At 44.1% G+C, this 14,668-nt stretch overlaps 1 protein-coding gene across 1 annotated transcript in view; it reads right to left on the bottom strand.

Annotated features, from left to right (window-relative positions):
* Positions 1–956: 956 nt before the first annotated feature.
* Positions 957–14,668, bottom strand: part of Cab39 (calcium binding protein 39) — an 89,617-nt gene continuing 75,905 nt past the window's right edge. The window contains exons 6-9 of the mRNA XM_045147592.1: positions 8,195–8,254; positions 6,264–6,329; positions 4,157–4,300; positions 957–3,501 (exon numbers count right to left, since the gene is read on the bottom strand). Of these exons, the coding sequence (XP_045003527.1) occupies positions 3,313–3,501; positions 4,157–4,300; positions 6,264–6,329; positions 8,195–8,254 (459 nt within the window). The 3' untranslated portion in view covers positions 957–3,312. The remainder of the gene's footprint in view (positions 3,502–4,156; positions 4,301–6,263; positions 6,330–8,194; positions 8,255–14,668) is intronic.

Below are 14,668 nucleotides of genomic sequence, written 5' to 3'. Positions count from 1 at the left end.
CACTCTTGTTCGCCCTTCACTTCTGCCTGCACACTCCATTCAGCTGCAAGGTGAGGCCGACATCTGATGACTGGGACAGGTTAAACTTGGGCTGCAAGGTGACTTGAGCTTGCATATACCCTTGGAAGCAGCAGAGCCAGGAGCTATGGCTCAGAGGGACCAGGTCTTTTTTTTAATATTACTATTAAAGAATTTAAAGTGTTCACTGTAATTATATTTTCTTCTTCCTTTTATATTTGAGAGTGACAGAACGAGGCAGATATTTATACAGAATGGGCGCGCCAGGGCCTCCAGCCACTGCAAACTAACTCCAGGCACGTGTGGCCCCTAGTGCATCTGGCTAATGGGTCCTGGGGATCGAGCCTTGAACCGGGGTCCTTAGGCTTCACAGGCAAGTGCTTAACCACTAAACCATCTCTCCAGGCCAACCAGGAGGACTCTGAAGAGCCACATAACAAAGAACTACCCCACCGCTGTGCTGCTATTCCTCAGATGAAGTGTTTCTGGCAAGAGCATGTCCCTGACTGTGCAACCAGAGATCAGAGATCTCTCTCACTGGCAAGGGTTAAAGGTTGAGAGCAGAGCAGTGTACAAGTGAGGAGGCATCTACTTAGAACCACGGACTAGATGGGGTCTCTGGTGCTTCACTTTGGAATGTGAGGGCAGGATCTGCTCCCTAAAAATCAGTCCAGAAAATGGCACCACTGAAAGGTACAATGATACTTAACTGTGAAATGAGCAAAGGCAGGTGGCATGATGCAACTTTTTATACCACAGGAAAAAGATAAGCCAAAATTGCATTTCTGGTGTACTAAATCTTGAGTAAGGAAAGAGAGAAAGTATGGGGCTGTTTCCTACTGAGTTTGTGACAAAATTTATGCTTGTGTCTCCTGGTGGGGTTGCTCACAGTGGCATCAATGCAGCTGCCTAAAAGACATCACAGAAATGGACAATGCTGTTTCTCCAAAATTTTATTTTAATTTAAATTACAGGGCCAGCCAGATATTCTGATAAGAAATTCACTTTTCCTCAGGAGAAAGGAAATGTCTCCATGGCATTAACAATTGGGTACCTCTCCCACTTTTTTTTTGAAAGGGTTAAAAATTCCACATTGCTTGCCCTAAGTAGAATTAAAACTTTTTTTGCACAAAAAGAAACCACTTCTGGTGTAATAATTTTGGTGTAGGAATATATTTAATGACCATACTTCAAATGTAACTTTTCAACTTTGAAAGTTTTCACATTGTTTTGTTTAAAAACAAAACCAGAAAGTCTCATGTGTCTTCAGCTTCCACTGTGTTTGTAACACACGCTTCCTTTGACACACTGCACCCAACTCTTCCACACCTGTGCCTGCCAAGTGCAAGCTGTTGTGTTGTGTCAAGTTCTAAGAACTGGCCTGGCAAGGAGACATTTCTCCACTTCCACTTGGTGTGATGCTATTTTCAAATCCCAGCACACAGCACCAGAGACATGGACCAGCATGCTTGGCTGGCTCAGCCGAGTGTGGCCTTCCTACGCAGCTGCAGGACCCCCCCCCCTCAAAGAAGTTGTAATGTTTTCTCTATTTCTAGTAGAAAGCATGAGCTATTCCACACAGATTCTGGTAAAAATAGCCTCAGGAAAACCAACTAACGTAAACTGTCATTAAATTAAACAGAATATAACTATATTTTCTGGAAAGGTTTTTCCGATGTGTTCCTTGAAGGAGATCTTAAAACCTACTCAAACATTGATTGGGAGGCTTGTTTTACTGGCCAACAGATGATTCAGTTAGTAAGAGAGGCTAGCAAGGAATAATCTTATCAATTTCTTACTCGGCCACAGCCATGCTGAATTGGAATTGGCAAACTCTGATTGGTACATTGTTAGTTGTGATCTGCGTGTCATTGAGATGAACAGATACCATTCTTATAGCCTGACATAGATACAGTCTAGGAGACATTGTTCTGCCGTGGTCACAGTCACAAGAAGTGGTGCAAAATCAGTTACTTTATAAATACTGATAATTTGCAGCATTAAGGAACAGGACATTAAAAAAAATAATAAATTTCCCCATAGGACACCTACAACTAGGAACTCCTCTTTTCCTAGGAGAAGCCAAAGTTTTATTCTGTTTCACAACTATTGTACTGGATCACTTACTCTAAGAAAGAAAGGGTTGTCTACAGAGGTCCCTTACAAAGAATCAGTACTGATTTAGCATAATCTCTATCATCCACACATCTGGCAAAATCAGGACTCTTTAAATGTATAAGGCCAATATTATTCAGGAAGTGTAGGGGACTGAGTTCCAGGTTTGTAGTTCCGCCTAAAGGTGGTGCCCCCTGGGTGATGAATATAAAGGGTTGGTTTACTTTTTCATTTTAATGCTGTGATCCTTAAATGTTAAAATCAGCATTTTCATATGATCAAAGTATTTCAATTACATATGAGCATTCATTTTCTTTTTTTTTTTGCAAAAACTCAGTATTAGGTAATAGTTACACACTACAATAACATTCCTCTGCTGTACAAATTAAACCATTTAAAAGAAATGAGCATTCTAAGAATTATATACAAAAGAAACCTGTAAGCAGTGTGGAAATGAAATGCAAGGTGCCACTGCTAGCTCTACTGCTTGAAATACCTTCAAAAATAAAATTAACAAATACCCTCCAACAGGTCCAGGTTTACAAGTCTCACGCAAATCAAATGTCAGAAAGTTCTCAAAAGCTGTGAAAAGCATATGTACATTTTCCTCATGATCTTATGAAGCTTCACGATTTTGAGAAGTTGCTAAGTTTCAGTATCACTTTATCTGCGTATCAATATCTGCCCCAAAAGCTCACACTGTTGGTATAGTTCCCTCTGATCTCTGGCAGGTAAAGCCCTGGCCGCATCCTCTTTCTTCAGCGAAGGCAGACGTCTGATGACACAGGAAGTCAGGTGGTGCGTGCCATGCCCTGCAGGATCTTCACCAAAGAGGACTGTGAACACAGAGTGTCCCCCAGTCTCACCATGCCCTCTCCCAACACCACTGTCCTCTGGGACATTTGCCTTCATGAACCCCACCATGCTCAGAATTCCTGCAGCCAATGGTCTTTGAATTCTGAAATGACACAAAGATCAAGGGAAGCCCGCATGCTCTGGGGTGCAAGCAGCAGCAGCTACGTTCTCCAACCTGGACTGAAAAACAAAAAGGTAAAATGAAAAACCGTTCACTTAACAGCAGATTAGCAGTAATGTTCCTCATGAATCGATACGAGAGCCTGATGCTGAATAGCTAACAGCAAATGCTGAATTTGGATTGAATATTGTGTTTATTGGACATTAGGCTTCTTGCTGAGTTGGTCTCTTCAAATCCCTGATCTGTTTAACTAAATAGGTCTTCTCATCGTTGAACTGCTCGTCCTCGGTCCTATCATTCTGAAACTTGCTGAGGAACTCGATGAGTTTGGTCTGGTTCTTGAGGAGGATGTCCAGGATGGGCTGCGTCTTGTTGGGGTTGGCCACAAACACCTGAGCCAGGAGCAAAGGAGGCCATGTCAGTCAGAACAAACACGACACCGCCCAGGGGCTCTGGGGCAGACAGACATCAGTATAATTGTAAAGAGCTTGTTTTACATATATGGAGAAACAATCATAATCACATCTGTTAGCCAAGTCCATTCTGTCAACCCTTAAAATACAGCAGTTGATACTAAATACAGACTTTGATTTTAGAATCAAAAGAGCAGAAATTATTTCTGGGCATGAGGTCAGACTGGATTTTAAAGATAAAAACCTCCATGAAAGCATTAAGAAATGCTTTTAGCCAGAAACACTATGCATGCCTGTAATCCCTGCCCTTGGGAAGCTGCAGTAGGATTGTGAAGGGGGGGAGGGGCGGCTCTGGGTTCCATAGTGAGGGGGAGAGATGGAGTGGGAAGGGTGGGGGGAGGGAGGTGCTCCTAAAGAGCTGAACACAGGGACACTATTGTATGTGCTTTCTTCTTCCCAAATCCACAAACTATGCCCCATTTCCAGGCCTGTGTTTGCGTAAATGCTTGGCCACATAAACATGAAAGCCAATTAAACTGAATTACTTTGGTTACCAAAATAATATTTTAACAATCTGTACATGACAAGAGAGCAATTCAGGGAGAAGATATTATTTATGGTTTGTGAACTCTACCTTGAAAACGTGAAAGGCCTCAAACTGGATGTTACGACTTTTGTCTCGTAGCAGGTTCATCATTAATTTGAGGTTCTCAGGTTTACTGATGTATTTTGTCATAATTGTGAAGTTGTGTCTATCTAACAGTAGTTCACCAAGAAGCTGAGAAGACATTTAAGCCATTACTCTTACACTTGTTATTAAGATTTAAAGCAAATCAAAAGTTTAAAAAACAACTTATTTTGTAATCACCATTTTTAAGCACAGAATATTAGCTTGAACTCAAAAATCAGAGGACATGGCTGGGCAATGGCCTACAGGTGGTGGAGTGCCACCTCCCCTTGGTCTCTCACTGGAATGTCTACTGTGCCCAAGTACATTGCGTGGAGTCAGTGGCAGTATGAGGGTGCTCTCACAAGTGTGCCCGCCAGGCTTGGTGGAGACCTCCAAAGCGTGCAGCCCAGAATTCCTCCCGTCAGGCACGTCTGATTCATACTGATCAAGATTCTCAAAAGAAACTACGAAGCCCAACACAGTAATCTGTGCCGGGAAGTCAGCTAGCTATTAGACAGAAAGGTAAGGCAGGTCGACTGTGAATTTAAGAAGGAAGAAACAACCCCCTAAAACAGGGACTGGAGAGTTGGCTTAGCCATTTAAGGCGTTTGCCTGCAAAGCCAAAGGACCCAGGTTTGATTCCCCAGTACCCATGTAAGCCAGATGCACAAGTCGGCACATGCATCTGGAGTTCACATGAAGTGGCTAGAGGTCCTGGTGTGGCCAGTCTCTCACTGTCAAACAAATACATAAAATATTTACTTTTTTTTTTTTTTTTTTTAAAGAAAATGGTCAGAAGAAAAGAGATTCGTAGTTTCTATTAGTCTTGGCTTAAAATTACCAGGAGCTAGGAACCAGGGTAGTGAAGAATCCCAATAGTTGGTTAAGAGGCCCTGCCACAGCAAGTAACTGAAAGCACTGGGTCTGCCTGGTCTGTGTCAGTAGCGACCTGGGGTCACTACTGATCCCTCACTGCAGGAGTTAAGAGCTTAGAGAAAAAGCAGCAGCCGGGGGCAGAAGGACTCCACTGGAAAGCTTCATGCAAGAAAGCGTTCCTGTCAGAGGACATTAGAGAGAGTAGAGGTGTTCCCAGTGTTCTTTAGTCTCGTCACAGAAAGACACGGTCACTGAGGGAGATTTCCCCAGTCAGAAGGGGAAGAAGGAATGGAGTCTTACCAGTATGAATTCAGACACGTCTGAGGGGAGAAATTTTGGATAGAGTAGAATTTAAAATGAATCTGACAAAACAGTTAAGTGAAATTGTATTTTCCTTGGTGGTTCCACTGAAGTTCCTGTCAGGGCCACTAACTATCAGAATGGGGTGGTTGTGATAGTTGTATATTTATTCACTACCCTAAGAATATTCTAGACCAAGGTCAGCAAACTTGTTTTGTAGAAAGGTCAGACTTTGCAGGCCATGTGTTCTCTGTGATCCCTATTAAGATCTGTTGTTGTACCCTGAAACAGTCCAAGATAATATGCAAATAAATAAGCACATCTTTGCTCCTATCAAACAGAAGTGGCTGAACCTTGGTCCACGGGCTTTAGTTCATCCACTTTTGCTCCAGAGTAGTTTACACTTTACATTGGACATTCTTAAGGCTAAGTGGAATTGCCCTGGTTTTGCTTTGACACAAAGCTGCCAAAGCTATGTATGGGCAGGTCACAGCTTATTGCTCACACACCAGCATCTCAAACCAGTGCCACACAGGGAACGGCCCAGGACACACTGCACATTCCAGTCATCCCAGTGCTTGTGAGGTTCAAGGCAAGATCTGTAGTTCAAGGCTAGCCTTGGATACATAGTGAGACCCTGCCTCAAAAACCAAACCAACAAAATCCCCCCACCTTACTGTTTCCAATCCTACTGCACTGCTGGGATATGACAGTCCTCTTCAGCCTGTTACACCCCCTCAGCACTGTGTGTCTGTGCAAACAGACTCTGATAGGCAAATCACACATCTACTCCCCCAAAGTCCTACAACCCATACCAGTGTGACCCTCTTTCCCCAACCCAAACTCCAGCACAGTGATGAGAAATAAATGACACAAAGCTAAGAATTTGTCATACCTTCAGTGACTGTCTCTTTGTCACATAGTTTTCTGAATGAAGTAGCTTCTCATATTCACTGAAAAACTAAAAGACACAAATATTGGGATTTTAAGAAAAAAAAAATGGCTAGATGACATTACAAAGATCAAGGGCATACTCTAAACACCACAAAGGTCAAAGGTTGCCCAAGTTCTCTTCCGGCCACTGGTTTCACATCTCCCTTCCATTCCCTCAGAGGCCCTCGGGTGACACTATCACTTCCATACGGAGGGTTCCTGGGACAGAACCTCTCCAGCTCCAGCCAGGCCCAGACACTGTTCTGACTATGGTTCTTCTGCCACTTCTAGCCCTACATGCATAAATAATGCTCTTCCTCACAGTTTCCACATGTACTTCTTGGTGTTAAGACTAGGAAATTCTTATTTTTTTATACTGGGGAACTTAATTTGTCTGCAGTGTTATAGATCAGAGCTGAGACAAAGAGCCCACCCGATCTTCAAAAGCACTGTTAACAAGGCAGGAATAAAAGGGATGGATATACAGTGCCAAGAGGCCTTTAAACACTCACCGGAGGCAGCAGTCACACACACATTTGTGCATGATTGCTGAACTGTGGCTAGGTTAAAATGTTCCAAAGGTCTGCAGGCCTCATGTAGGTCTGATGGACCCTGGTGCTATGAAGCTTTTCACTGTGGTGGATGCTTCAGGGTGCCAACTCTGTCATATGTCCATGTGAAAACCATCTGTACCTTTGTTTTAGGACTGGTCCTCACGGTGGAGCAGAGCAGGGGCTGGCAAACTGAGGCCATGGGATGGCCACATACAGCCCACTGACTGCTTTTACAGCTTGACTGGAACTAGCCAGGCTCATCTGTTTATCCCAATTTCACTCATTATGCATCTATGTCTGCGCAAGGTGGCTTCCAAAGGAAGAGTTGACAGAGGCCATATGGCTCACAAGGCCTCCAATATCTACTAGCTGGTCCCCCTGGCTTAGGGCTAACCTGGAATTGCCAACATGCTACTTCTGCTCACTTGAAAGCAGAGGTGGGTGGCCATCTACTGAATGTGAAGCAGGGGGAGAGGTGTGCTTCAGGTCCCACGGCTAGAAAATATTTGTTTCTTCTGAGCAAATAGCATACACTGTACTTTATAAACATTTTGGTCTTTTTAAAAAGTATTTTATTTATTTATTAGAGCAAGAGAGAGAAAAAATGGGAGGGGGGAGAGAGGAAGAATGAATATGGGTATGCCAGGGCCTCTAGCCACTGAAAGCGAACTCCAGACACATGAGCCATCTTGTGCATCTGGCTTATGTGGGTACTGGGGAGCTGAACCTGGGTCCTTAGGCTTTGGGGGCAAGTACCTTAACTGCTAAGCCATCTCTCCAGCCCCATTTTGGTCTTTTAAGGAGACTAGTGTTCAGGATTTTAGAGATGTACTTTTGTGTGATGACTTCACGTCTGGCTTTAGTTTATCCATCCTCTCTTTCCTCGGGTTTGGTTCCACTTTATATAGTCTATTAGTTGTCTCATGTGCATTTTTCTGAAGTTCTAATAACTTAAGTTGATTGTTACTATTCTAATTTCCCTAAGAGAACCTATTGGCCTTGGACAGTATGTAGAGAAAGTACCATGGCAGAAGAAAATGCTGTGGGCACTGGGGGAGCCTTCAGAAGCCAGCAGAGAGGCTAAGGTGAACATAGATGCGGTACCCTGCAGGAGCTGTCAAGGTATCAAAGCATCAGGACCACTTCTAACTTTCGGACAGCCATTATTACAGAGATGACTGAGACTCAGAACTGGAAGGGGCCTTGCCAATGTCCTCATTTTACAAGTAAGTGAGGTCTTCTCTGCCCTGCGGCTGTGCTTATTCAGGAGCAGTATCCGCTGCTGTTTCCTCTGACCCGCTTGTAGGAAGGAAAGTCACTTAATATCGCATATACTCACTCTATCATAATGCTGTTCCAAAAATTCTGCACTGAGCAATTTATGTCTTGTGAGTAAATCCTAGAAAAAGAAAAAAAAATGTTTGCATTGTTCTCCACTGAAATTCTTTTAGAAAAGGATCTTAAAACAGCTCATGCCATTATTCATGATAAAAACTCTTATTGACTATTACTATACAGTACCTTACATTTCAGCACCAATTTTGCTGAAAATGCTGATTCTATGTAAAAGCACACAAAAATATAATTTGAAATCACATTTTTTTGTTTTCTTTTGTTTTGAGGTAGGGTCTGAGTGCTAGCCCAGGCTGACCTACAATTCCCTATGTAATCTCAGGGTGACCTCAAACTCACAGCAATCCTCCTACTTCTACCTCCTGAGTGCTGGGATTAAAGGCTTGTACCACCACACCCAACAAAATCACAATTTAATGAACATGAGTAGACACTGAACTATAATTTGTAGAAAGAAAAATTAAATTAAAACAAAGGAAGCAAGAAAGTACAACACAAGCTAGCAGTTAACTCTGAAAGGTCACTATGATATCCAGTGGAGAAGACAAAAATCTCTCTTATTAGGAAAAGTATCAGAGCGCCCATTTTCTTCCTACATTTAACAATATTCACTTTTCAATCTAATATGGTATTTTTCAAAGGACTCTTTAAAAAGCTCCACTATTATATCATTAACTTCCAAGTAAACTGAGTAATATTGCAAAGATTATAACTAACACTGAGTTTGACTAGTAGTCTAGTTCTGCATTATTATGAAATGGAGCTTATGACTCATTCCAGGAAACCACTCATTCATTTAGAAATCTCTGTTACCAGGTGTGGTGGCACACACTTTTAATCTCAGCACTCAGAAGGCAGAGAGGTAGGAGGATCACCATGAGTTCGAGACTATCCTGAGACTACATAGTGAATTCCAGGTCAGCCTGAGGTAGAGTGAAACCCTACCTTGAAAAAAAGAAAGAAAGAAAGAGGGGGAGGGGAGGAGAAACAGTGAATTACTATCTACTACCAGGAAGAATTTTAGGTCTCAAAGAAAAAAAAAAAATCTCTGCCTTAGGGCTATATAAGGTAGCCAAGGAGGAGCTTGGCTTTGCCAGTAGGAGAGAGAAGGAAACACATCTTCTTTCCTGCTCACATCTAAAGGTTGTCCAGGTCACAATAAGCTAGCGTTACCTGAAGCTTGCTGAAGTGTGACGCTGGCTCTAATGTGACACGTGGGCAGCATGGCAGCTCAAGTTCCCTAGTGGAGATGGGCCAAATCTCTAGGCTAGCAGGGAGTTACCTGTCACCCATCTCCCATGAGCATCCTTTCCCAAAGGCCTTCACACAGGTCCCTCTCTGCCTAGGTATCTACTCCAGCCTCAGACTCTGATGCGGCCTGTGAGACTAAGTCAAGTCTGTTGCATTAGACAGTCAGTTCTGTAAACACAAGGGTCATTATGTCTATGCTTACTATGTTTTGCGTCCCCAATAACTATAATACTGCCCAATACATAGTAAGAGCTTGATATTTAATAAAATAAATCAATGAATAAGCCAGGAAATACCTGGACAAACATCACATTAAACAATTTTCATAGTATGCTTTTAAGAAGGCTTCTAACCTCAACACAAGTATTTATAGCTGCTTGAGCTCCTGGAAAGGTTATATACTGTAGTCTCTCATTTAAACAGAGATGTCAGGAAAAACCTAACTAACTTTTTTCAAATCTCCTTTGAAGACAGACAGGCAGAATTAAGAGGCTAGAGTTTAAGTACCCTTGAGAGAAATTAGTCAGTTTACTCAAACCTTCAGTAAAAATCTATTGCTCAGCATTGTTTCATTGGAAGACCTTTGCTTGACAGAAGGCTCTAAACTCTGCCCTCTTGAGAATAAAGATGAGAGGAACTCCCATCTTAGTACAACTGGTCCAAGGGTTCACAGGCAAAGAACGTGAAGAATTCAAGGGGAATGTGTCAACACAGAAGGTATTTTCTGCGTGCCTGTGAAAGAACACTCCCCATTCTAACTTGTTATTCATGCTTGGTAGATGGCTGGCATCCCACTGTGCAGGTGCTACAAGGGCAAGGTTTGTGTGGCTGGATCACTGTGGAATCCCCAACACCTCAGAACAGTGCCTAGAACTCAGAAGCTTGGCGAATGAACAGAATACACAGATTAATTCATCAACATCTATGAACAATGAACGCAGCTTCTTTTTGTGTGGCTCTTCCTCATCCCTCCCCCTTCTACAGGTAGGGTCTCGCTTTAGCCCAGGCTGACCTGTTGTCTCAGGGCGGCCTTGAACTCTCAGGGACCCTCGTACCTTAGCCTTCTGAGTGCTGGGAATAAAGGCGTGTGGCACCACGCCCAGCTAGGTCATTTTGATGCACACTCTGAGGAGGTGCAGCCAAATGACCCCACTTCTGTCACAATCTGATAAGATACCAAGGGAGACGGGATTTGAAAGATGCTGGCTCTGGAGTCCAAGGAACAGGTCAGTTACCATTAAGCACAACCCTATGCTGTACCCCAAACAGAAGCAAGAGGATCAAAAACAGGCCATATACAAAAGGGGGTACCTCCAACATCTGTGTGTCATCATCTGGGACCTCAGGAAACTGGCTAAAACCATACTTCAATGGCTTCAGGGTACATGGGCAGGGGTACTACCTAAGGCTGCTAAAGTGAGAGTTGGGTCTCATGCAAAGCAGGATGAGAGCCTCTTGCTATGATAGGAATCCAGGGCTTGGGATGGGGAGAACTTCTGCTGAAAGGGAGGAAAAACCAACTGATATTAAGGTGGAAAAGGCAGATGGGGCTAGGGGAGTAACTTTATCTCTTGGGACAAGAGAACAAACCTTAACCTGGGAGCATCAGAATTAAAGGTATAAAGGCCACAGTATTTGTCAGTAACTTGCAAATTTTACTGGGTACATGTGACCCAACCCCTGAGGTAGGTTAACAGAGTGAAGTAAAAGGGATTTCTAATCTACTCAAACAGAATTCCCTGATACAGCCTGAAGAGGGCCATGGATTGATCATGTTTGAAATCTAGCAGATCGGTCAGCCAACTTTCAAGATGGGCTGAATTGTAAAACCTCCTGAAAGTCTGAGTTTGGGCCCCAAACAGCAGGTGACAACGATCTCCCAGAAGTCCCTGAAACTGCTACCTACCATCAAGGGCCGGTGGGATGGTCTCACCTTCCCAGTGCCTTGGCAAGTCAACTATGATCAAGGCCAAGGAACTCATTTTCTCATGTGTGCAGTACACCCTTGGTGCTTTTACAGCCAAGAAGTTTTTTTCTATGCTAGACTCAAACCTCTTCTCAGAAACTGACAGAATTGACGGGTTGAGTTTCATTCATTTTCTACAAGCCCCAGTTTCAATACAATGCAGTTCTTCTATTTCTTGAGCAACAGGGTTCTAAGTCCTCTCCTTTAAAAAAAAATTACTATTAAGTAGAAACTTTGTATGGACAAATCATGTACTGGTACTACCATCATTTCCCTTCTTTCTGCCCCACTCCACTGAGAGGCCTCTTCCGTGGGGTTTCTGGTATTCACCATGGGGTTGTGAGGACAGCAGTCAATCACTGGTGGGGGCGGGGGGAGGGGCAGTGCCCCTGGATATTACCCCTCATCCTATGGCTCTTATTCTTTCCGACCCCTCTTAGACAAAATTCCCTGGGCCTTGGGTGTGTTGAGCTCTTAGCAGCTTCTGGATTTCTGTTTTGGTGCATTTTGAGCATCCTCAGTGGCTGTCTCCATCACCCTGGCACAGGCTGTCAGGCTTGCCATGGAAGCAGCACTCTTGCTCATTTTACCAATTCCTCTGTGGTTTCACCTGGCTAGCTGCCGTGCTAGGGTGGTTCATCTGCTGACAGGGAGTCAGCTATCTAGTCTTGTCTTGTTGATAGATTTTGGTTGTCCTCAATTCTGCTTTCTGGAGTGCACAAGCCCCAAACATGCCATGCCCCTCTCTAGCCCAGAGTGTATATACAGGCCCCAAACACGCTGGTGCCCTGCACACACCCCTCTTATCACCTTCTAACGTGCAACACGTGGGAAGGAACAACACTTATGTGTTGTCACCTGAAAAGAAAGACCACTCACTTGCTCCTTAGGCCACTCACTTGTGGTCACATGGAGCTTTGGGGGTAGCATCACACTGTTTAATTTTTACTGGGGACATTCAGAATTCTGCTTACTCACAGTGGGTTCTGTAGTCAGTTTGCCTGGGTTCAAATTTTGGCTCCCCTACTTACTGTCTGGCTCACCCGCCATTCCTAGGTTCAGTTTCCTCACAGAGAAAGGAGGTGACACCTCCTACACAGTGTTATAATTACAGTCTAGCAGTTACACTTAATAATTACTTCATTTAGTATTAAGTATAATTATGACTTACTCAGTATTTATACAACTGGATGTCTAAGTGGACCTCAGTCACCCACATTTTCATCCTGCCCCACACTAACTTCTCTGGATCTCTATGAACTCCAGGGTCTACAGTTCTCTCTCTCCTTCCTGACTGGTATCTACATGCTTGGTGAGAACAGTGTCATCCTTCAGTCACTAACAAAAATGCTCTGCTGGGCAGGTTGGGAGAATCTCAGTGAAGACCTGCTAGGGTCATTTGCTAGCAATGCATGGATATGGCTATGAATTAAGAGTGTATCGTTTATTGTATATATGTAATTACAATGATTGTAATGGGGAGGTAGTATGATGGAGAATGGAATTTCAAATGGGAAAGTGTGGGGGTGGGGAGGGAGGGAATTACCATGGGATATATTTTGTAATCATGGAAAATATTAATAAAAATTAAAAAAAGAGTGTATCGTTGTTTCCTTGAGAACAGATTTCTAGAATCACTCACTATCTAACACATCCGCAAACAGCCATGAAGAAATCACTTCACAGCAACTTGTAAGCGGCACAGACTCTGCCCGAGTGCGAAGCCTGCCTGCACCTGTGCTGTCGCACGTGTTTTATTTACGTAGGAGAGAGAAGCGGTGGAAGCAGGAGCAGAAACACGCAGCCACAGCCTTCGCGCCCCGGCCTGCTGGACTTCCAGAGCAGCACCACTGACCTTCCTGAGCGAATCCACGCCGCCTGTAGGCACAGGGACTCCTTTCCCAAATGCTTGCAAACCTCCTCTGTAGATCCTTAACACTTAAAACAACAGGCTCCAAACTCTACCAGACTTTTGGGGGTCTAATATACCTTCTTTTATTTTGGAAAATTGAAAAAAAAAATATACATTTGTTAGCCTTCTAATGTTCCTCCTTTTCCTTAAAAAAAAAAATCTAATGTTATCTGGTGATGGGGTTGATTTCAGTATCTGTTCACTCATGATATCAATCTCAAGACACATTTAGAAGATGGCTACAACTTTAAACTTGGCACCTGTTCCACAAGCTGCCTTGGTTTGAAAATTGTTCACAGGATGTTTTCTCTAGAGAAAGATCTTGTGCATCCTCAAAGGATGGTGCAAGCACCTATGTTTTTCTGTTAGGAAACCACCCTCTGCAGAGGGATACCAGCAGAGCAGGAGAGGAGCTGTTCTCACCAGCACCTCTGCTGTGAAGCCACTGCTGACTGGGGCTTGTTCCAGGGCGGAGTGAGTGGGGAAATGGCATGGGTCTGCTTGGTAAACACCTGCTCTGAGACTAGACAGTAAGCCTTTGCCTCTATCTCGTGCACGGTCTGGGCTATGGGCCCTGCCTCGCCTTGTTTCCTGGAGAGACCTATTTGGGCCTCTCATGAGCGCTTGCTGAGTCATCAGGAGCACCTGCATCCAGAAGCCAGGTGGGCTTCCAAGCGCGCTCTTCTGTAGCACCTCTGATGCTCTGTTCTGAACCCAAGTAGCTTTTCGAAATTCTCTTCAAGTGGAGACCCCCTGACTGACTCTACCGAGTCCTTCCCTCTCGAGCTACTAAAACCCGACAGGACTGTGTGACCCACAGTAGTTCCATTACCACTGTTTTCTTCTTGGTGAGAATAAAGTGAAAGAAGCAACTCTAATCAAGATGAAATTACCAGCAAGGCCAGTCACGACTGTCAGAACCACATTTCCAGCATGTAGCCGGCACATTCTCTCTCACCTCTGAGCCAATGTGGCCATGTGTGCCAGGAGCATGTCATCCATGTCCTTCACGTGGTCAGAGGGCTGGCTGCATTCTCCCACACCACTGCTGCTCCTCAACCCGCTCCCCTCACCCTCCTGCGTCCAGAGTGCTGCCACTCTCGGGATCCTGGCTGTCCTTCACACAGGGGACTCTCTCCTTGACACAGGGCGCTACTACACCTCCCTTCAGCCGGGCGGTTGTTCCCGAAGGGGGCACTCCCTTCCATCGATGCACTCTAATCATGAGTCCTACCCCACCACTGCGGTGACACCTAAGACATCAGTGACCACTCTACGTTATAATCTCAAACTCACTGTGTTTTGCTTTGTACATTGACAATGACATAAGT

The sequence above is a fragment of the Jaculus jaculus genome, chromosome 4 (assembly GCF_020740685.1).
Source record: "Jaculus jaculus isolate mJacJac1 chromosome 4, mJacJac1.mat.Y.cur, whole genome shotgun sequence".
Lineage (NCBI taxonomy): Eukaryota > Metazoa > Chordata > Mammalia > Rodentia > Dipodidae > Jaculus > Jaculus jaculus.
Note: the sequence above shows the minus strand (reverse complement) of the source record. Positions and strands in the feature narration are given on the sequence as shown.